At 38.5% G+C, this 24,394-nt stretch overlaps 1 protein-coding gene across 1 annotated transcript; it reads right to left on the reverse strand.

Annotated features, from left to right (window-relative positions):
* Position 1: 1 nt before the first annotated feature.
* Positions 2-23,515, reverse strand: LOC149317034 (adenosine 3'-phospho 5'-phosphosulfate transporter 2). Its single transcript, XM_089516706.1, has 10 exons — positions 23,299-23,515; positions 19,338-19,591; positions 16,974-17,095; positions 15,246-15,400; positions 13,161-13,268; positions 10,219-10,316; positions 7,764-7,856; positions 6,961-7,072; positions 3,607-3,676; positions 2-3,122 (listed from the first exon to the last, which is right to left on the reverse strand). The coding sequence occupies exons 2-10, from the start codon at positions 19,536-19,538 to the stop codon at positions 2,972-2,974; spliced, it is 1,110 nt and encodes a 369-aa protein (XP_089372832.1). The 5' UTR covers positions 19,539-19,591; positions 23,299-23,515; the 3' UTR covers positions 2-2,971.
* Positions 23,516-24,394: the final 879 nt, after the last annotated feature.

The following is a 24,394-nucleotide window of genomic DNA, read 5'->3' on the forward strand; positions in this document are numbered from 1 at the left end:
AAAATAAAAAAAGAAATAATAAAAAAGGAATAATTTATTTGCATACGCAAAATAGCCGATTGATGTAGCTAAAGAAAGAACACCTCTCCCTCCACATTAGGGGCACAGGACTCCATGAAAGTGAAAAAACTGCAAATAAATAAACAGTACTTTTTAAATCTGAGAAAACACCTCTCTAGGAGTTTCTAGGTTTTCCAGCAGAACTCTGTAGTCATTATCCATCAGATTTTGACCATAGAAACATATTGCAGGACCTACAAATGCCTAAAGAGGTATTTTCTCTAGGAATCTTTAGGTCCTTCAGTGCAATTCTGTTGTCAACTTCCAGTAGAATTTCTCTGGAAGACTGAAAGATTCCTAGGGAGAAAGCATATTAATCAAATCTGCAAATAATCAAATCCACAAAAGTCAAAAGCCGCAAATGTGGAGGGACAAGTGATTTTAGCTTCTGGATGAGGCTGGATTCAAATACAGCTTTTGGAAGCACCCACTTTCAGTCATGTTGTAAAAAAAATCCATAATCATTGGTGGTTCTGTGAATGGTTCAGCCTGCGTATGTTATGAATTAAAACATGGCCTGCAGTAAGTCTTCTGCAGCAGATTAGACCATTCTTATATATTAGACCATTCATACATTCATACATATTTCAGTCTTTTCATGGTGAGCATGCTAACTCAGAAAAGTTACTTTTTTGACAATTTTCATAATGTCCCAACCAATGTGACCACTGGCACATGGAATACGACTGGCCTGTGGAAACCACTTTCTGTATGTGGCTAAGGCATGTAGTGGGACTATGAAGGGACTTGCCAATGATTCATGTTTTCTTGATACACATCAATATTTTACTTTTGGTAAATGTGTTTATTATGAGCAGCACTGAAACAGTATACAAAGGGCTGTATGGTAATGTGACAATCACATTATCTACCAGTCTTCCAGGCATAGAATAGGTCACATCTTACCACTTTTGGACTGGAGGGATCAATTTTGCCTATACCAAGAATAAGAAAATCCAGGGAAAAGACATGAGCTAACCAATTATAGAAGTCTTACTGTAGTACATCAGCAACTGTTGGTTGCAAATCATAACAATATGAACAAAAGACAGAGCCATATTGTATTCTGCAGCAAAAATTGGTATAAGAAGCCAACAGTCAACATCCTGAGAATTTTCACATCCATTTTTTAAAAAGGAATTCTTTAGTCCATATGAATATGGTTAGGTTTGAAATGTGTGTGAGAAATTCACAGCAGTGTTACAAAAGAAAGGAATTAGGAACATAACAGAGAACAGTTGGTCTTTAGTATCCTGCATGACTACTTGCTTTTCATCATGATCTGCAAAAGCAGAATGAAGTATCTAAAACCATAAAGTATACACATATGTGCATAATTTATTCAACTTGTAGAATCCAGCTTTTCATGGCACAGAACTGATCTTTTGTTTAAAAAGTGCACAGTACAGAAAGCTCCACTGAAAGAGCTAATTTCCAAGCTAATCACAATATGCAATAAACAGTGCAAAACAATCCATCTTCCTCTACCTAGCCCACTTTTCCAGTTTCCTTTGTTGAAATGTGGCAAGGTAGCAAGGAAATATTTATTTGGTGGTCATGTGACTTGCCTGGCACATTAAGCCCTTCTGAATATTGTTTGGAATTTTAATGTGAGGGGTAAGGCTTTAAAATTGGGGACCCCATACTCACCCTGAAGCCAATGCTGGCAATCCTGACAATGTATGGCTACTTCTGAGGAGGATCCGTGTTTTCTGCTTTCAACCCAACTTTGCTCCAAACTGAGTGGAAATGGAGAAAATCCTGGTGTTTCCCAGAAACTCTAGAATGATCTTGGGTTCATTTGGCCTGTGTAAAGGCTTAAAATTTATTTGGCATGTGAACGGCTGGACTGGGTCCATTTTGGCCTTGTCAGCACAGGAAAAGGGGATGGCCTTTGAGCACTGGCACCTCTGCTTCCGCACTGGCAGAAGCCCGGTGTGTGCCCATTTCTGCTGAGGCCAGAAACAGGCTTCTGGACTCCTTCATGATCAGCTATATCACTGAGCCATTTTTATTGTAGCAGAAGAGGCAGTGCGTCAAGCAGGCTTTACACAGAGCCCCTGCTTGCAAGGAAGCGCAGCAGCTCCAAAAATGGGAAAGGCCAGTAGAGCCGATACAGTGACAGCCTGACTGACCCATTTGCAGAATGACATGGTGTTGAATTTGATTCAGGCCAGTGCATGTGGTTAGCCCAGGACGTAATGCTCTGGACTTGTCCTGGCTTAAGTGGCCGGTATAGATGCACCAAGTATGAGAGAAAAAAAAATATATGTATAAGCAGAAGACTGGTCCTTTTCAACAGGTCCCAGAGCCCTCAGTTCTAAAGAGAATTCCCAGAACAAATCTTTCAGTGCTAAAACTATCTGAACAAAAGCTTTAAAAAACTGGATACAGGGTTTTTTTTTTATTTAAAAATAATATAGTTATGGTATTAATGATCCCAACCTTGCAGGCTTAAATTTTGTTTTATCAATCAGGTTCTGATTAGTTTCTATTAAGTTTTGATATATTACATTTAAATAAACTGACCCCAACAATAAAACACAAAGATCCACTGATATCAGCAGAAAGAGCAGCATCTTTGATTCGATTAAAATGCCCAAGTTAATCATACACACTCTTTCCCAAATGGCCCATGTGGAATGAGGGTTTCCCAAGAATCAGCATTCTTCAAAGCCCATTGTCAAATAGCATTATTCATGCTAAAGTACCCCTCCTAGAAAGAGATCCATGTGCACCAAGGAGAAGCTATCAGAGATATGCTGATGTCCACCATCCACAAGCAGATAAAATGCCTTCAGGTCCTTTGGTTTCAGTATTATTCCCTTTGGAAAGTGAATCAGCTGGAAACTGTTGTAATGAAATAACGAAAAATGAACAGTCCTGTGTAATATATGGCACAAGCCACTGTTTACACAGTTTGGGACAACGTCCTGGTCTTTCTTTCTTCCACAGATTTATTCCAGAGACTGCGTAGTGAAGGCAGTTTAATTTTATCCATATTCTTGCTGTAAACATTGAGAAATATACCTAGGACAACTAACAATCCTGACCACACATACCTAAAGGAAAGAGAAACATCGCATTAGCAGCTGCATGGACATCATACGAAGGGCATTTTAGAAGACAAAACAGAGTTTCAGAACTGAAACTGGTAGAAAGGAAACAGAAGTATTCAACCTACAAAAATTCCATATAAATCTTGATTCAAATGATCTGAAACAGGTTTCTAGTTATTTCTCTTTCTACTATGAATTGTGCCATTGTTATTGATTATTTATTAAGGTCATGCACAGAAAGGGGATGTGTGAATCAAGAAAGGGATAAACACAGAAAAGTTATCTCCTCATTGAAAATACACTTACCTGGGGCACCAGGTACACAACGGAGGACAGTGGCTTGCACAAGCTAGGTGGGCCTTAAAATTTCTAATTTCTCAGCAAAAGTTATATTAGAATGGTTCTAAATAAACCTGTATAACACTATTAGATACAAAATACAATTAATATTAGTTTCATAAAATAGAGAAGTGTGGGTAATACTTACTGGAATGTGAATGGTTTTGAAAAAAACAAAAAGGAAAGTACAATTGTCATTGCTTTTCTTCCTGTTGTGACTGAATAAGAGAAAAAAATGATTTAAACATTCGTTCCAGTTCAAATAAAATGCAGTTTTAAGGCATCAGAACACAAGCCTCATGCAAAGAAAAACTAACATAGCGCTTCAGCCTCAGTTTATTTCAACTAGAATTCAGTTGCAGCCGACAAACTGAAATCATGGTCCCCAAGACATAGAAAATTAGCTGCACTTAAGGTCCCAATAAATGATTGGGATTTATGTTAGTTGCAAATAACGTGCTGTTTCGATATAGGATGCATTACTAATCTCTTCTGATCTGGGAGCCACATGCATGACTTTTTTGCAACCACATAGAATACAATGTGGCCAAAGCATCAGAGTAAAGTTATTTTGACAATAACTTTTCCAACATTCACCAGGCTACAGACATATGTAATATATTTTCTTTTAAAAAGATAAAAAATCTGTTTAATCTTGAATTCTAACCAAAAATGGTAAAAAAGTTCTAATGGCAAGCTTCCTCAGCTAGCATGATGTGTGGAATGCTTGAAGGTGCTTGTAGAAAGGAATTCAAGGCACCATAACCTTTAATTTGTACTTCAATCAATTAAACCTTCAGGGGACCACTTTTAATTTGGAAGAGAGAATGTTCATCTATGAGACTTTTGGCTATTATCTGTGTTTATTTTGGTCCAGGTGTTTCCATGCACTGGACATAAAAAAGAATTAGAAAAAGTGAAAGACCATGTATGTAAATATAAGTTGTAATGTTAATTTGTTTAAGCTCTCAAACCTCCCTTAGTTATCTCAGAATGATATATTTAAATTCTGAACAATTTAATTAATTGTTAAAAGACAGTTGACTCATCACTGCAGATTGACTGCTGTAATAAATACTGCAGTATGCTGGCTGGTTAATACAGCTCCAGCCCATAGAAGTCTACTCATCCCCAGCACCTTTAGGCATTTACACAATGAGGCAGACTTCACAGGGCAAGTGACTGTGCATGGTGGAATTCCCCTGCAGGCACAACAATGTCAGCAAATTATGTCGCTCAGGCTGCCTGTCAGTCTTCTGCTTTAGCAGAAGATTTTGTGGTTATGAAGCCTTTTATAGGACCTCTTATCAGCCTTTCGCCGTACCGTATATCTGTCTCATTCTGCCATAATCTCCTGCAATGAAATAATATGCAGCAGTAACAGAGAACTTTTTTCACCCAATGGATAGCCAAAGCACTTCTTTATGGATGTGTTAAATATTTTATTCCCATTTGAAAAATGAGAAATTGCAGAACAAGAAGGCAAAATGATTCCTCCAAGGTCATCCAAGTGTTCACTCCCAGAAGTAAAACCAGAGCCCAGATTGGAAAGCAGAAAATTGTTCTTCCTATTATTCTCCTTTACAGAAATAAAAAGATTAGGAAATATTGTAGCTTAACTGCACCACTCAATGGCAAATAAAGCTGGCATCTGGGCAGTCTGATGGCATGCAGCCACTTCAGCTGCTCACATCTCAACAGCTGCAAAAACTGTGGCATGTTTGGCTAGACGAATGTCTGTACATACAGCATGGCCTCCATTAGTCATTTAAACTGCATGGTTGGTCCTGAAACTGGGCATATCTTTTTGCGTGGATGTTAGAAATGAGGAAGCCCATAACTTTTTGTCCTTGCTTATGCATTCCTCTACAATGCTGAGGACTAAGGCACCAGGGTATACACAGATTCCTTATATGCTGACCTCATAATGTTTAGAGAGAAATGTTTAGTTCATTTTTACTGTACTATGAGAAGCAGAGGTAAATGGCCATTTCATAATCAGTAGTGGCCATGTGGATGATTGTGGAACAACTGATCACGTTCCATCCCCAATGTTAATCCAAGTTCCTTGGTGTAGCTAAGTGGACTGATGTGCCTAGTAAGTTATAGCCATTATTTTTGAAGTATGAAGACCATTACAGGAAGTCTGTTTGATAGAGAAATTTAGGATGCTTCCAAAGCTTCCCAGACTGATACCCACCTCTATATTACCATACCAGGTTTTTCTTCCAAACTATTTCAACATGCTGATGTTGAGAACATTTTTGCTGCATATATTCACAGAGCAATTTTAGGCAAACAGTAATGGGAAATAAATCCCACTGATTTGAGTGGGGCTGACCCCTGAGTAAGTGAATAGTGAACTTCCAACTAGATAGCAAAATCTTATGGTCCCAGGAACCACAGGGAAAAATATACTGAATCTTCTACACCTTCCTGAGGTGAGAGACAGATGTCCAATATCAACAGGGGAAATCCAATCTTAGATTCCTCTTTCCTAGAACTTGTGAACACTTCTCAGGCCTTTACTTTCTGTTGCTGGGAGATGGGAAAGGGGAAATGACCATGGTTTGGTACTGCCAGACATACAGCAGCTTTCATTTCACAGGAATCCAAACCCTCCTGGTCCCTGATCATGCCTCTGTGTGAAAGAACATTTACACCAGCCCTGAAATGATCTAAAAATTGCATTCCTATTGCCATCAATGGGAGATAAACAGGAATAACAACAATGTCAGAAGGATGGTGAATGTCTCTTCTTCTTTTCACTTTGCTGGCCAGAGGCTGGCAGAGCACTGGATACACTCGTCGATCACTAATCTGTTTTAATGAGTTCCACCATTAGATAGATGCAAGATTTCTTGATCACATAAAATCTTGTCAAAATGTGAAAAATGTGAAGTCCAAGAATTTCTAAAGCACCCAATTTACACGCAAGGAGCATGGAGGTTTTCTAATTCAAGCATCCCCTCTCTGTTTGTGTTTACATACATTTTCTTTCTTGTGTAATATATACTTTGGTAGACAATTCTGAATTACAAATGTATGGAAGGTGGCACTGATCCAAAACACACTGTAGAAATAATCCAGTTTGAGACTTCTTTAACTGCCTTCGCTCACTGCTAAGGAATTCTGGGATTTGTAGTTTATTATGGCATGAGATCTCTCTGACAGAGATGCTAAATGTCTCGCAAAACTGCAGTTCTCTGAATTACCTAGCATTTGAGCCAGGGCAGTTAAGTGGTCTGAAACTGGATTATTTCTGCAGTATGTGTTGGACCATTGTCTATATAGCAATGATCTAAATTTGTGCAAACAGCCTCTGCAGCTGGAAACACTGCATGAAAACAAAAAATGTACATGATTGTAAGACACACAACTCTCCATGGTATGAATCTAGCAAACCATTCACAGAACAAAAGAACCAGAGGAGAGAGAAAAAAATAATTCACAAGTGGGATTTTCTTAAATACTTCTATGAAAATAGGAACCATATATTTACCTGTTACAGCTAAAAGAGCCCCAAAGATTTTGATCAAAGCCAGGACAAAAGAGATTCCAAAATAGCCAGTCAAGGAAAACATGAATGCATAGCCATAGGTTTGCACTGGATGCTACAGAAACAGCAAGAAATTATTAGCAAAATGCTAAAATGATACTGAGATATTATAAAATGCAATAAATATATTTAATGTACTATCAAAGTTACTTTACTATCGAAGTTGGTACAAAGTAAATTGGTTCAAAGTAAAATGTTTTAAAGCAGATTTTACTTCACTTTGACTAGATAATTGAGAAGTAACAATGAAATTATAAGTATGTTTGACTTAAAACTAAATCCTGTTGAGCTTGGGTAAATGTATGAATTTTCAGGCCAAATGGTATCACAGAGCAATCTTATACATGTTTGCTTACAATTGTCCCACTGAGTTCAGTGATTATTACAGGAGTCCATCCTTAATTAGTGAGTCAAAGAATATACTTTATAATCAGTGCTGAGAATATAAAGAAATCTACCAGCATCACTGAAGCTGAGAAAAATGTATTTTTTTAGAATAAGCGTTTGAGGAATACAATCCACTTTGTCAGATGCATCAGAGGTAATGTAGCCCACAAAAGCTTATACTAGAAATTCTTTTTTCTCAAAGGTGCTACTAGCTTTTGTTAAAACAGACTAACGTGGATATCTCTTTTTCTGTGACTGTTAAAGCCATTAATGTAGTTTTACCAAACAAATAATCGAAAAGCAAAGCAATATCAAAATAATAAGTACATTCTTCACTGGAAATAATAAATGCATTTTACCTTTGAACAAAATGTTACTGCAGGAGTTAAACCATTAGTGCATGTCAGTCCCAATAAAATGTACAGGAAACCTATTGAATAGGAATACAAAACCTGGAATAGTTACAAAAACAAATTATTTAAACTTGTGGAATTTTTTTTAAAAGGTTATGAGTTGTGTGATTTGTGGTTTTGTTGGCACATCTCTTTTCTGATACCATCTCTTCTGAAAGTCATATTTCTCAAGCAAAATGAAGGTGAATTCACAAAGTGAAATTATATATTTGTTTCTCATTAACTTTCAATAAACCTTGCTCAGTTGACAGTTAATGAACAGTGATTGTCTGGTTAATTGATCTGCAATTGCAACAACCAAATAGTAATTGGTTTGAGGCAAAGGGAGCCTACATGGATCATTCTTGTTCAGTTTGCACAACTGAATGAGATCCTGACTGTTAATCCAGAAAAGGTAAAATATTCATCTCCTATGTCTTATTTCTATGCTATATCACCTAGCAAAATGCAATATATATTTTAATTTATGTAGATTTTTATCACAAAGGTTTTCGTTACAATCTGAATGGTAATCCTGCAAGACAAGAATGCAAATCTGATTAGAGAAGTTTTGCTGGAAATATTTCGTCCTTCTTATCCATGTTGTTTGTATGAAATCCTGCTATTAAGACTGCTGTTTTTTTCCAGCGATGCAATCTGTTTTTCTATGTGTGTGTGATCTAGGGTGAACAGCAGGGGCAAAAGTTTAAATCATGGCTCTTCCATGGATTGTATAGCTTGGAACTCACTGAATGCAGAACTGGGGAATAGTGGTGATTTTGGGGTTACTCCCTGTCCTAGTCCGGAGTAAGGTATTTTTTCTTAATGTTACTCCTATTCCTACTCCTGTAAAAACCTCTTACACCTTTACCCCTTACTCCTACTCCTACTCCCCAGCCCTGGGGAAAAGCCCCAGTTGTTTTGCAAGGCTGGTGTGTGTGTGTGTGTTTGTGTGTAAGCACCTTTCTTTGCCTCCCAATCCTTTCCCCAGTGCAATATAAGAAAATGGGTTTTTTTTTGGTGTTTGCATGTACAATAACAGGAATAAAGCGTAACAAATATATTTTTTTACTCCTTATTCCTACTCCTATAAAAACCTCTCACTCCTTTACTCCTTACTCCTACTCTCCAGCCCTGATCAAAGCGTACTGATGAGGGAGTCCAATTTGTCTGTTTGCTTCTCTGTGTTATTAGCATATAATAGATACAAAAAGTGTAGGTCTTAATGAATTCATTGGAAGTTAAGCATCTCCATAAATCTCTCCAATCAAACGCAATGCCACTTAAAAGTGACTACCCTATGATTTTGGTGTCATGTAACTCCCTCTCACTTTAAAACAATCTTTTCAATTCTGGGAATAAAATTATACAGGTAATTTCAGTGGATGGAGTCTTAATTTTGCTGAACTAGATCAGTGCTAACATTCGTAGATTTTAGTGGCTGTACTAATACATGGTGGAATACTACTGCTTCTGAAAATAACAGGGACCATGTGAACTTTTTATTATTTGACTGGATGGTGGTCCACAGTATTTTTATTTGCCTGCAGAGATATAAAGCAAGGGATTCATTTGGATGTTTCCAATAAAACTGTATGGATTATATGAAAAAATAAAACAAATTCCAGACATAACATCATCTGTCACAAATGATTTTCTTGAGTAGTACCATTAATTGTAAGAATGCTCCCCTATGTTTGATACAGTGCTATGCCAAAATACTACTGAAGGCATTAAGATTTTGTGTACACGCTACCCCTTTTGCTTGGGCCACTCATGCTGGTATGGACAGCTCCAGGTTTGCCATTTGAACTAGCACAAACCAGGTGTCACTTCTGAGTCAGTGTGCTGGCCATAAGCACTGGAGTTAATCACTGTATCTTACACTGTACTATTCTATTTCCAAAATGTAAAATTAAGATTGCAGCCTCACAGTCTTAATTCAGTGCTCCTAGAACAGCTTTAAAATATGTTCCTGCTTCTCCCACATGTTTAAAATTTTGCATTCAAAATATTGACAAATAAATATCCAATGCCATAAATGTTTGGAGAGTGAACATAAGCATGGCTGTGAAGAAAATGCTAAAGCTACTCAATAGTGGCAGTCTTCTCTTTGACAAGATTCAGATTACAGGGGTGTCAAGAATGTCGATGATTAATTCTACCTTGATAATATAATCAATGTTTGTAAAAAGCATTGTTTGAAGCTGCAAATGTTTTTGAGAAAAAGTTTCATTTCTCTTACAATTCTCTTAGAGTAGAACAACAAATTGTTATACCTGCCAACTATGAGCCAAGAATTTTCTAATATTAGTGTCACATCTTATAAACACAGTGACTTGATTTAAAACAGAAGGGAAAATAGAAAAGAATTCTAACCTTGCTTTTAATTAAATGAAGGAAATGACAGAAGGGAATTTACCATTTCAGAATTTGAGCCATTGTGCAACTTCATAGCTTTTTCCTGTACATTTCCTATAACTGCATCTGCACAGAGGGCAAGGGATATAAGTACCACACCTTTGCAATAAACAAATGAAAAAGGGGAATTAAGTGTGCATATTTCAATATTAGAATACAATAAAATTATATATATATATATATATATATATATATATAAAAAATCAAATGCTAACTACTGTACATATCAAAGACAATGTATGTTTAGAAGCTGTTTGTTAGAATACTAACACTATACCAAATTATTGCCATTCTTATGAAGGGAATCTGTACAGACTACCAAATTACTATCAAATTTATATTGAATAATTCTTAATAAATGTAAGATAAAGTAGCAACATGTGTAGAAAGAAAGAGATAGATAAAATTGTACCTGCCCCATTCCTGCTCCTTAAAAAAAAATCCCAAAGATTGAATATAGTTTTCCAATCTTGATATGCTTCCCCCTCAAACCCCCAATAATATGCTTGATTGGTTAACAATTATTGCAGTCATTTATATGCTGAATCTGTTCATACATTCATCCAATTTTGCAGTATCTTCAGCCAGAGAGTGCTATTTTCCTTTCCTTTCAATTCAGTAAATCACAGGGGAAAATGGCTTGCTTATAGTGCTCTAAACCAGATTTGGGATTATATTAAATTAAAATCTGTACTGATGATTTCAGATATGAAATGTTATAGTGTACAGTAGAAAATGCTAGTGGACACTAGAAAAGAACATGGTACCATAGTAGTACCACTGTCTGACAACAGCAGCAGCTTGTGGTTTGATCCATTTTTGCTTTTTAATGAAATAACAGGTACTTTCAGTCATTCATTTCTCAAACTAACATAGGACATTTGACTGTCCTCATAGCTAAGGAACTCCTAACTTCCTTTCAGAATGCTTTATATTACAGTAAAGATCTGGTAATATATTCACTACGTCCTGAAGTAAAATTTTACTGGACTCAAAAAAGTGTATAAATCAGTAATAACATTGACATCTAAGAGAAAAGGATGGGTTTACAGAGATCTGAAATGTTTAGTTTCGGGTCTGCTACTCCCTGCCCCCAAAGGGTGGGATCTCCTGCTTCATTAAGTGCGCAGCATGTGAAGGGCAGGGAGTTCTAGTGCTATTCAGCAAACAGTTCTGCTTTACAGCATTCGTTTTCTTGCCCCTTCAACTTTCCAAACAGAAAACTGCATGCAAAAGTATATTCCAGAGCTGAATGCAAATGAATTATTCAACAGTTAGGAAAAGGCTGTCCTTTAAAAAAAGGAATTTTAAATTAAAAAAATAAATCTGGGATCCAAGATAGGCCTATACATTAAGGCATTTTTAGAGTATTTGTTAAAATGTGAAGAAATATGGGTGGTCCTCAAGGGAGCAGCTCCTGAAACAAGTTTCTTTAAGGTTCATTCCTTACAGATATGGCCAAAGACTAACAAGGAACCTTCAAATGTTCTTGAATAATCTAGGAATATGGTACAGTTTATTATCACAGTGACATCCTTGGTAAAATGAAATGTAAAGAGAATTCCAAACTATCCACATTTCCAACCTGCAGAGAGCCAATGCTTGACTGATGTCACAATTCTGCTCTCCACAGCATGCATGTCAGTGCATATTTTTCAAAGTACATGTCCCATGCATGACCTCTTCTACTCAGATAACTGTGCCTCCTCCTAGGAATACAGTGTGTTACAGAAAACAGCCTTGTCAAGAAGCCTGTATTGTGTACAGAGAGCCATGAGTCTCTCACATTCTCACTCCAATACACACACTTAATTGAAGGGAAGGGTAAAAATAATAATCTTGTGGCACTTTTAAGAGTAACCAGTTTATTTCAGCATGGACTGAAGCCTACTTTTTCAGATATCTGAACTCATGAAAGCTTATGCTGAAATAAACTGGGTTAGCCTTAAAGGTGCCACAAGACTACTTTTCCTTCTCTTTTTATGCTGAAAACAGTCATCTCCTTGAAATGCAACTGAAGGGTTTGAGTTATACCACAAATAACATTTCACCTCTGAAAACAAATCTGCTTTTTCTGCAAGAGCTGCTTCTGGAAGATCTTTCCATTAGGACCTATCTCACTATGGCTCTTGGCCTTCAGTTCTTACTGGGTCCCCCCCCCCCCCCCCATTTATACTGACTTGTGGTATCTAATTATTTTTTACAAGGGGCATTATTCCTGGTTTACACAACACAAATTAGTTGGGAAGTTCTTCTGCACATACCCTATGAAAATCATCTCAATGGAATGTATTCTTTTACGGTGGTTTGTACTCCTGTCTTCAAATCCTGTAGGCCTTTATGAATGAAGTGAGGATTACAATCCCAAAGCCAATGAAGCCCTGGTAAGATCAGGGCCCCTCTATTCTTCAGTGCTGACAATGTTTACTAGGCACTTTGGGATTTGCTACAAGAAGGAAACGAGAAGGAAACCTACCCTAGCAAATAAAGTTTTACTTTACTTTGTCTTCAATCTGATTACAGGTGGAGTGGAGAGGATAAAGGACTGCATTTTTATTTGGGGGAAACTCTGTATTTATGTCTTTATTATTATATATATTACTTTTAAAAAAATCACTATAGACATATATTAATAGCATAAATTTATGCATATTTACCAAGAAGTAAGCTCCATTGACTTCATTGGGACTTACTCCCAGGTACATGTACATATGATTACAGTCTAAGATTTGCTGGGCCAGTTGACAAATGGCTTTGAATACAGTTTTATCAACAGTGATGTCTGGTGTGACATCACAAATGTTCTAAGATTTTGCAGGGATGGGGTGCAATCAGAACTGTTTTAGATCAGTCAGGTGACTACTTTACCAACAGCTTTCCCCCCTGGAAATTAAATTAATTTATATCATGAATCTTAAATTACACTGTAAAGATAAATTTTACCTGTAAGGTTGAAATTTGGTGCAACTGTGCTATCGGCTAAAGTAAACCATATTAAGCCCAGGCTCATACACATAGCAGCAGAAACATCTGCAATATTATAACGTTTTCCTGTTTTAAAAAAAGGAAGAGAAAAAGATAAATAACCAGAGGTGATGTTGTTTAAAGGCATGGCAGTTATTTCTTCTGTTCATTTGGTCTGATAACATATCAAACAAATAAATTAAAAATACAGAATTTCTCACATTGCACAGACTCATAGAGCCAATTCATAAGCATACCCCATTCCAATCTCTCTGTCTCTCTCTTTCAGTGTGGTGTACAACAAATAAACATAGAAATAAATATAAACAAATAAACATATAAAAATATAAAACTACATTATATGTTATGTTAGTCATAAAACATATCACAAAAATGTTGAATATAATCACAAGAGAACAACAAAAAGCAATACAAAACATAAGGGTAGCCAGATTAAAATGCCCAAACAGAATAGTTTGCAAAATGACTGCAAAATCAGTGCCACATTTCCACAAGAGGCTGAACAATTACAGTGTCACAATAGAAAAGGTCATTGCCCTTAGTAGAAAGCAGTCTTAAGACACAGGGAGGATGTTATAGGGAAAGGTGTTCCTTTACATTTTATATTCATATGTTGTCTTATCAAGATTGTTGCCGCTCCCATATAGTCTTTTGCTAAATGGGAACTACAGAGATAATGCATTTAGAGAACAGGTGGAAGAGACAGATGACAGACTGGTATAATCAATCCCTGGGAACCCCCAATACTTGCATGAGGAGTGAAGTATATGATCTCTTCCCACACTGTCTCCCAACAGTATACATTTATTGGTCTCATGTGGGAAGCAGCAGTGCAGAAGCAATAACTATGCTACTAAGGGTGAGATATGAACCAGCCTTTTACAATAACTGACATGTGGTATCAAAGCATTTCTACTAAAACTGAAACTTCATAACATATTATTGTATAACACCATCTGCACACCATCTACATTCTTGGAAACACAGGGGTTATAAATCTTGTAAGTGCTAGGCTCAATGCCCTTTCTAGCTGCTTTAAAACTATTCTAAAGCAGTAAGGCCAGAAGTCTGGAATTTTCAATTAAATGGAAAAGTGGGTTTCAACTTTGAGATCACTTTCGTATTGGAGATCAACTTTGCTATCATTATATAACTCAGCTATTGCCACTCCACTGCTGGTTCAAAGTCATTACATAACTGCAGCTAAGTTTCAAAAGCACATCTAGTTGCTTTGGAAGAAACAAAAAGGAAAGGGTCAATTTAGAAACCTTGTCCCTGGTTTTGCACAGACTAAATTGAGCAAAGTTCTCCCCGTGGGCTATTCTCTAGTGAATCAAATTGGAAAGAACAAACCTTATATATTTTCTGAATGGTTCAGAGTAACTATATGAGGGCAGGCAAAAGTTCTCAAATTCTTTCACTAAACTATCTTACTTTGGATGTCTCAACAAGTGTAATCACTACCCAATAAACGTAATTCATTATGCATCATTAATTCTCATTCAGGGACCAGGAGCAGCAAGCTAAATAGAAAAGGAAGACTGGCAACCTACTATCTAGTCATGTACTTTAAGATCACCAAAGTAGCAAAAAAGGGAAAGAAACTGACCAACTTGCCTCTCCTTCCCAGTGAAAATCAACACAACCAAAGTATTTCCTAGCCACTTCTGCTGAATTGGTGTATGGATGTTGAGTGAGTGATGGGAAGGAAAGAGGTAAACTCAATGAAACTCAAAAGACAGGTAAACCTTAACTATCACTTGTGGACACTTTGAGCAATCTAGACCAGATATATGCACCATGTTCTCATACCTTGGAGAACGTATCTTGCCAACAAATGCTTTCACAGTCTTTTTATAACTTGTTTTGCTTAAAATTACTTTTGACTCAATTCAGGAGAAAATCCATGCTTTTGGTGCAACCAAGACCTCTACGTGGAGGCATCGGGTGGAGATAAATAAAAATAAATAAGAAATCATTGTCAGGTCTTTACAAGGTGATTTTTGGAAATGAATAGCATTCAATAGCAAGAATAAGGCATACCTTGTATAAAGACTCCTCCTATCATAACTGGGATCAGTTTACAGCACTTGAAGATTACTTGTGTAGGATAATTCAGATATCCTAAGGAGGTATTTGATAAACCCATTGTCCCCACTGTTAGAAAAGCTATTATCATGTAGGTTTTGCCTGGAATCCTGGAAAATATAAATGAAGCTCTGTATTGGGAGCAAATGGCAACACTAAAGAGAGGCTTTAATGTTACAGTAAGCAAGGATCATTGATAAAACTGGCAACTTCGGTTGAAATTCATGGAATTTATGAATGTGGTAACATCTGAATTTCTTGAATTAGATATGATCTGTCAAAATGTTTAACTACTGTAACATCATTAAAGATAATATTTTTCTTTTATATCAATTTGTTTCCAATTTTTCCAATTTAAATAAATGGAAAGCAAATACAGTCAGCCCTTCATATCCATGAATTTTTTTAATCCATGGATTCAGGCATCCACAGCTTGAAAATATTAAAAAAAAATAAATGAATTCCAAAAAGCAAACCTTGATTTTTCAATTTTACATCAGGGACACCATTTTACTATATCATTGTATTGAATGAGACTTGGGCATCCAGGGATTTTGATATCCACGGGGGATCCTGGAACCAATCTCCAGAGAATACCAAGGGCTCATTGTACAGAAATAAAGAATATAGTCTTTTTCAGCCTTCTTTCTTTACTCCACATAAATGCTGTGTAAGGAGAAGATTTCCATTTTAGTACAGTGGTATGGTATTCACCTTTGACAAGCTCAAAGAATATATCCCAGCATCAGTCAATGGGATTACTCTAAAATGTTTCTAGTTGCCTCAGTGAAGATGAATATAAAACCTCCATCTCCCAAATTTCATCTGTTACTGTACACAAGACTAGACTGTTGCAGAAAAAAGAAGAAGAACCAGGATCTTAATAGCCCAGTTTTCTTTCTGAATACTGCCCTTTATACTGAATTGGAAGAATTCTTGCATGTTCTCTGGATGTCAGGAGTTGCAGACTCAGAGATTTGTGAGCAGAGGGGAAATTTCCAAAGGACCACTTCACACATACAAATTCCCCATAAAGCCCTCTGGATTCCAGCCTTTAGCAAGTGTTAACTTTGTAACAAGCTAACTGTACTCAAGTGTTTCATAAAGTATGAAACAGCTAGCATGAAGTTTGACTGAGATTATTCTGCACAAAGCAGCAAAACATAATTCCTCTATTTTAAAGTCAAAATGAATAAGAAAGTAGGTGCAATTGCTATAAAATTTGAGTCCCTTTGAGACAAATTTTTTTGGGGAAATCAGGCTACAAATGAATAATAATAATCATAATAATCATATAATCCCAATAGACTATTTTGTTAATTTTAATACTTCTGCCAACTGATACAGCGATCTGAAAGCATACTTTACATAGAACTCTCTATACAAAAGGGAATGGAATTGTGAAATTCTACTTCATATCCATTTTTAATTTGAACCACCCATCAATTTCTCAGGTCAACAACATGTGGATAAACTCATGGGACCCTAATAATATGACAAAATGATTAGAAATAATGTTTGATCTGATTGCTCTCTTCAGATTTCTATCTTAATTCAAAATTAAGGAAGCTGAACTTAGTTTTACTGTGGAAATATACACCCAGTAAAGCTACTTATCAAAATGGAAGTCAACTTTTAACAAATAGCATTTTGAAGATATAAGTTGGGGGGGAAATCACATACCGTCTCCTTTTGTCCTGAATAAGCTGTAGTTCTATGAGTCCAAAAATGGAATAAAACCCAAACTGCACTAATGTAAGATACCAGCCAAAGGGTTTAAAGCCTTCTACTGAAAATATGAGTTCCTGTGGGGGAAACAAAAAATTATTATATTAAATGCATTTTCAATACAGCCTCATTATTAAATAGAAATCTGCTTTTTTAACATTCAGTTTTTTGAATAACATAATCAGTAGCTGAAGGAATCTAGTCAATCCTCGTGTCAGGATTTGGCCCCAATTCATGTGCTTAGTGGATGAAAACCAGCATTTGATAATGCAAGCCCCAGCATTAAACATCTGCAGCTGCTTTTTGGCTTGGTGTGAGGTTCACACTGATAGAAAAGGGACCACTTTCTGCCCACCTCTTGTGGTGCATTCTAGTTACACTCAAAATAAGCCCTGCTTGATCAGATCCTTTCAGCCTGCAAGACAGATAAAAGGCATGAAGGCAAAGGCTTCCTCATCTCTTGCCTTTAAACATCCATTGCTCTTGAATATGGAGGTTCCATTTACAGCTCTAATTCGCTGCAGCAAATTGCATACTTTTTTATGCTCTATGGCAGTGGTCCCCAAACTGTGCTCTTTAAGGGATTTTGGACTTCAGTTTCCAGAATCCCAGACTATTGGCCAACATGGCTGAGGCTTCTGGGAGCTGAAGTCCAAAGTCTCTTAAAGGGCACAGTCTGGGGACCACTGCTCTATGGGAATAAATCTTTTGCTTTGTCTGTCCCGAATCTACTAACGAGGAGTTTAAGTAGCTAGTATCTGAACAGAGGAATAATTATCTGCCTTCTTTTTCTATTACACTTATAATCTCTAAATTTGCAAAATGTTTGCTGACACTGCATCATCCTTTCCTCTCGACTATTTCTTCTGGAGTATAAACTCTGAGGGATTCTGCTGCATGGGCATAAAGAATGTTTTCAGTTCCTAAGCATCCTGCTGGTTAGTCCCAACCAGAACAGACTCATTCTTTTTTATCTGAACAGATAAACTGAATGGATTCAATGGGTCTACTCTAGTTGGGATTAAAATAGGATTTGGGCATAAAATAGGATTTCTCTTGCATCATTGTGGCTCGTAATATAAATAAACTCATTGGGTGTTGAAAGAATTTGCTAGTAAGCAACACCCATCAGGACTGCAGCCTTAATGACTGACTTCTTGGAGTAATATAAGAGTAGCCTAGCAAAGATCAAGTACAGTGGGTTCCTCTTACCCATGGGCTTGCCATCTGCGGATCTGAGCTTCCGTGGAAGGCAAGCCCCATTATTTTAAATGGATATGTGTGCATACGGCTGCACTGCCAGCTGTGCGCACACTGCATGTCTATAGCAAAGAACAGGACTTGAAGTCCCACATTTTTTTGCTATCCACTGGGGGGGGGGGGGGTCTGGAATGGCTCTTCCACAGATAAGACAGGATGAATGTACTCACTGAAGTCTACATTCTCAGCAAGAAGATTCTCATAATAAAGTTCAATATAAAGCAACAACAAAACAATTGCTACTATTATTATTACTAGCCCACAGGAAAACTAGCCTTCCAGAAAAAAAGGTACACTTCTTACAGGCATTAGTTGATAATGGTAAAAATCTTTTTCATGAGGCGTACTGTAAAAATCTATACATGCATAACGAGACAGATCTATTATCCCAGAAATATACAGGCCTCTTAGAAAGGGCATGGGGTTGTGGTTTTTTTTATACAACTATTAACAGAATTGTAGAGCAAATATATGGTATCTGGGGGGAAAAGCTCCCTCCTCTAAAAGCCAATGGGAGATTATCCAAACTCTTTGTGTACTATACATTTCCTCACTTCCTTTAATAAAGGGAGTCTGATGGATATAGGATTTTTTTCTTTACAGCAGGGGTGCACAACTGTGAAAGGATAGGAGGCTGAATTAGTCCCCCAGGGGATCTTAGAGGCTTACCCCCTGCTCATGCTACCTGCTGCTGCAAAAAATCAAAATCAAAACTTCTGCACATCTCTAGGGGACATGGGGACACTATGACTTTGGGTGAGGAGAAGCCTTTTTTTAACAACTGGAAGTAAACAAAAGTAACTTCCTGTATCTTTTCTGTTTCAAAGATAATTTGGCCCAAGCCCATCCCCTCCAAATGCAGTGGAAATGCCCCACATACCCCTAGAGATCATTTTGGAGCAAAATTGGTTTGTGATTGTTTTTTTTTACCCCAGAGCCATAAAAGTGGCCATTTTGCCCACCCCTGGTTTTATATATAGGTTAATGCAGATGCTGTACATCTGCACCATAATAGCAATTCTACAGAAGAAAACACACAAAACGAATTACAGCACTTACCTGTAGATATCCATAAATAAGAAAAAACAGAAAGACTCCAGATACACAAATAAAAAACTGAGTAGCCTTGTTAAATTTGCTGAGATTAATACCAAGTACTATTACATCATCTACTGATTTGATGTGTGGCGACATAACTTGGGATTTTGATGGTATGCTGATAGAAACATACTTCCGAGAGGAATTGAATTTCAGATCCATGATACTTAGTTTGCTGCATTCGGTGGCAATAAAGTGCTTTCTTGACTTGGAAGCTGAAAAAAACAAACAAAACACAATTGGATCACAATTTGTATGACAATATTTAAAGGAGAATCACAAAAGTCCCCTATATCAAATCAGAACACTGAACCTTCATTTTTAAGGAAATACATTACTTTATGCACCAAACTGATCAACATGTCATACTTGTTATTGCGACTGCACTCCAGAAAATAACTTATTGGATTACCTATTGCTAATATGTAACTGCTACTGTAGTGCAGTGGTTGACAAACTTTTTGGGGCCACTGCCCCCTTTCCTCTTGGGTGACAACCCTAGCACCTCTCCCATGCCAATTTGTTGATAATAGGTTTACTGTTCTACTGCAAATTTAAAACAACCAATCTTGGTCACTGCTCCCTTTGAACCCAGCCAACTTGGGAGCAGCAACCGAGCAACTGGCTGAGCTGAGAAACCTCTTACCCTTGTGGTAAAGGCTGGTGCAGGAGAGAGGCTTCTCAGTCACAGCTCAACTGGTTGCTGCTCCCTTTGCACTGCCACCCTCAGAGCAGCAATCGAGCAGCTGGCTGAGCAATGATCTAGAAGCTTCTCATCCATTCTGTCCTTCGGGCAAAAGCCAATGTAAGCAAGAAGCTTCTTGATCACTGTTCAGCCAGCTGCTCAGTTGCTGCTTCCAAGGTGACCAGGTGCAAAGGGAGAAACCTCTCCCTGGCGAGGAAGGGCTCTCAATCCTTCATTGGGGTAAAGAGGGGCTCAGCTGGTGTGTGTATACAGTGGGTTTACAAAGGCTCTAGACTGGAGAGTGGCATGGACAAGGAAAGGGAGATATTTTAACTAAAGTAGTTGCTCCAAAGTGAAGGACTCTTTCTAAGAAATCAACCCTGGATATTCCTCTGCCTCCTTCCCCAGAAACATATCTTCCCCACACACAAACACTGCTTCTTCTGCTACTTCTCTCAACTTGTCTGATGAAAGAAAGCAGGAGCAGGTTAAAACTTCAGCTCAAACCTGCCATCCAGTTCCTTGCAAAGCTCACAAAGATTAAGCAGGGTCCCAAATGTGAAAGCTTCTTTTTGCCACCACTTCTTCCCCATCTAACTCCTTGCTCCAGTCAGTCCGTCTGTCCCAAATGAACCCATAGATGCTGGATACAGGGATGTTCTTTGCTTTGTTTCAGTGCAGAAATCCCAATTTTTGAAAGCAAAACTATAATCATGTTCTCATTTGTGACCGCGGGATATACAGTAAGAATTTAAATGTGGTTGCATTGCAAGTGCTTGATTGATTTATAAAGTCAAGTAAGAAATAAATACACAAATAGGATATATCATGAAAGGAAAAGGTGTTTATTTAACAGAATTGTCAAATGGACATGCCAATCAAACAGTGCTCCAGACGTTTAATATAGTAATTTCTAACCAAGTTTGAAGGTACATTTTCCCACTCACAGCTTCAGGCTAAACATAGTGTTCAGTAGGGATCTCTAAAAGTTCAACTCAGCAGCTTATTTAGGTGGTAGTTAGTAATTAATTTTTATTTGTCTGGTTGTTTTTCTGGCTGTACTAGAATGCACTTTATGGAGTTAGAGGTTATTTATAACATCTTCAGCCTAATGAGCCTTACATTAGCATTTTCTAAACTAAGAGTATCTTCCTCCAATAAAGTGGGCTCCCTCAACTGAGTCTATCAACAGAATGGTTAGGGCCACCAGAAAAGGGAACATTCAGAAATGTAGTTGCACAAAGCTGACACTGTATTAACAACACATACAAAAGACTTGCACTGCTATGCACAGACTGATATAAAAGGACACTTTTGCTCATCCATTTTTCAAAGCAACATTTCTCTAGCAAATGCATCAGCTACCAAAATAAATATTCAGATCACGTTGATTTGTTTTATTTATAAAACTGAAAAAATATATAATACTACAAAATGAGTATGTGCGCCAATGGCGCACTTGTGCCATTACACTCTCTCAGCCTCAGACGATGGCAGTGGCAAACCCACTCTGAAGAAACCTGCCATGAAAACTCAGTTTGCTTTAGAGCCGCCATATAGTTGGAAATGACTTGAAGGTACACAACAACAACAACAACAAATTCCTATTTACAAACAAAAACTGAAACTAATCAAACAGAGCCAAATAAAAAATTTGAGGCAGCGGTGATGTTAAAATGTCTAATACAGTGGAACCTCGCCATACGCGGGGATCCGTTCCGGATCCCGCCGCGTATGGCGATTTCCGCCTATGCTCGAGCCCCATTGTAAACAATGGGGCTCGTGCACGGCGGTGCGGAGGTGTGCGGGGTGCAACAGGTGCGCGCAGGGCGCAATGGGCGCACGCGCCCATTCAACTGAATGGGATGTGCCGCCCCTTCCGCCCCGCGTGCGCGCCGCAGCTTGAGCACATATGCTCAAGGCCGCGTATGGCGCGCCCGCCTATGGCGAGGTTCCACTGTATACAGTCTATGTACATAAATTCAGGGCTGGGGAGTAGTGGTGATTTTTGCCTTCCTTCCTTTCTTACATCTTCCTTCCTTTAACCTTCCTTCCTTTAATTCCTCTCCCTTCCCCTTTCTTAATTCCTCTATCTTGTCTATCTCTATTTAACTTCATTCTCCAGAGGGAAGGAAATACTGTATATAGAAATGGAAGGAGCCAGCATGGTTGGAGTGCTGAACTCCAGAGACCCGGGTTCAGAGAATCATAGAATCACAGTTGGAAGGGACCACAAGGGCCATCCTGTCCACCCCCATTCTGCCATGCAGGAACTCTCAATCAAAGCATCCCCCAGAGATGACCATCCAGCCTCTGCTTAAAGATCTCTAAGGAAGGAGACTCCACTACACTCCGAGGGAGTTTGTTCCACTGTCAAACAGTCCTCTTAATGTTGAGGTGGAATCTCTTTTCCTGTAGCTTGCATCCATTGCTCCAGGTGATATTCTCTGGAGCAGCAGAAAACAAGCATGCTCCCTCCTCAATATGACATCCCTTCAAGTATTTAAACAGGGCTATCATATCACCTCTTAACCTTCTCTTCTCCAGGCTCCAACATCCCCAGCTCCCTAAGGCGTTCCTCAAAGGGCCTTCCAGACCCTTCGCCATTTTAGTCGCTCTCCTTTGGACACGCTCCAATTTCTCAATGTCCTTTTTGAATTGTGGTGCCAGAACTGGACACTGTATTCCAGGTGAGGCCTGGCCAAAGCAGAATAGAGTGGCACTATTACTTCCCTTGAGACACTATACTTCTATTGATGCAGCTTAGAATCGCATTGGCCTTTTTAGCTGCTGCATCACACTGTTGACTCATGTTCAACTTGTGGTCTACTAGGACTCCCAGATCCCTTTCACATGTATATGTCTCCTTAAGCCAGGCGTCCCCCACCCTATATCTATGCATTTTCATTTTTCTGCCCTAAGTGCAGTACCTTACATTTTTCTGTGTTGAGTTTAATTTTGTTAGCTTTGGCCCAGCTTTCTGGTCTATTCAGGTCAATGTGAAACCCAGTAGGTAACCTTGGGCAAGTCACACTCTCTCAGCCTCAGGGGGAGGCAATGGGAAAATCCCCTCTGATTAAGCAACCTTGATAGGTTCCCCTTAGGGTCGCCATCAGTCAGAAACAAAGCAGGGGCTGCCATGGGGCTCAGAGGAGGGGTCCAGCCTCTGCTCCCTTCCCTTCCCTTCCCAGCCCTGCCCTCCTTCCCACCCCATTGGGATGGAGGCCTTGGCAGTACCTGGCTCTGGTCAGGCGCTTGGAGGACGAGGGGGAGGCTGGGAGAAAAAGAGGCAGCCAGCCTCGTTCTCTCTAGCCTCCTTTGCAGCCTCTCCAACTCCAGCAATCAAAATGGCGGGGAGGAGCACCGAGCTCATTGATACGAGAGGCATCGGTTTCTTCGGTGCTCGTTTAGCTTGGCCTGAACGAGCAAGTGACTCCGAAGGCGCCATTTTGGCCACTGGCACTCCTGGCTGAGGCGAGATTGTTATATCTGATTCTTGCGTCCCTGAAGGGAAAGGGGGCGGGGCCACGCTTAGGCCACGTCGCTTAGTAACCCATAGCTGCTGCTTTAGTGCTGCAGCAATAGTCCAGTCTGAGAGCGCTTTAACTGCATTGACTCAACGCTAGGGAATTATGGGAAGTGTAGTTTTGTGAGACATTGAGCTTTCTCTGTCAGAGCTCTGGTGCCACAATAAACTACAATTCCAAGGGTTCCCTAGCACTGAGCCAGGGCAGTTAAAGCGGTCTCAAAGTGGATTATTTCTGCAGTGTGTGTTGGACCTTACTCTATTAGTTTCACAAAACTAAAAAAAAATCCCAGGATTCTCTGTGGGATGAGCCATGGCAGTTTAAAGTGGTGTCAAACTGCATTATTTCTACAGTGTAGACGCACTCCTGGCATTCATTCACTCCCATCCAAGTAGTAACCAGGGCTGACCCTGCTTAGCATCCAAGATCAGATGGGATCAGGTGCCTTTTAGGTTTTAGACACTATTAAAAGGGGATAAATTGCCCCTTTTTTGTTCATAATATAGCACTCATCACAAATATTCCCAATAATAATAATAATAATGTAAGTCCAGCAGGATGTTTCACAGAGATCAGTAAGGCTTATTTTATTCATTCATTTATTTATTTAAAACACTAACAATTTACATCCGCTTCTGCTTCGTATTATAAAGTTATATACAACTCATTACAATGTTGACTTCCTTTGTTTCCCATTGACTGCCATCTTTTCTTGCAATGTATTTGAATTGGAGAATTGAAGAGATCACTGGCTGCATCTACACTGGAGAGATAACCCGGTTTGGCACAGCTTCAACTGCCCTGGC

The sequence above is a fragment of the Sceloporus occidentalis genome, unplaced genomic scaffold, assembly GCF_023333645.1.
Source record: "Sceloporus occidentalis isolate IW3139 unplaced genomic scaffold, rSceOcc1.0.p SCAF_3, whole genome shotgun sequence".
Lineage (NCBI taxonomy): Eukaryota > Metazoa > Chordata > Lepidosauria > Squamata > Phrynosomatidae > Sceloporus > Sceloporus occidentalis.

Coding starts and splice junctions, on each gene's coding strand:
- LOC149317034 (XM_089516706.1), bottom strand. CDS start 19,538: ATGGATCTGAAATTCAATTCCTCTCGGAAGTATGTTTCTATCAGCATA. Junction 17,096..19,337: donor TTATTTATGGATATCTACAG/GTAAGTGCTGTA, acceptor TTTCCCCCACAG/GAACTCATATTTTCAGTAGA. Junction 7,073..7,763: donor CAGTAACATTTTGTTCAAAG/GTAAAATGCATT, acceptor CTGTTTCTGTAG/CATCCAGTGCAAACCTATGG.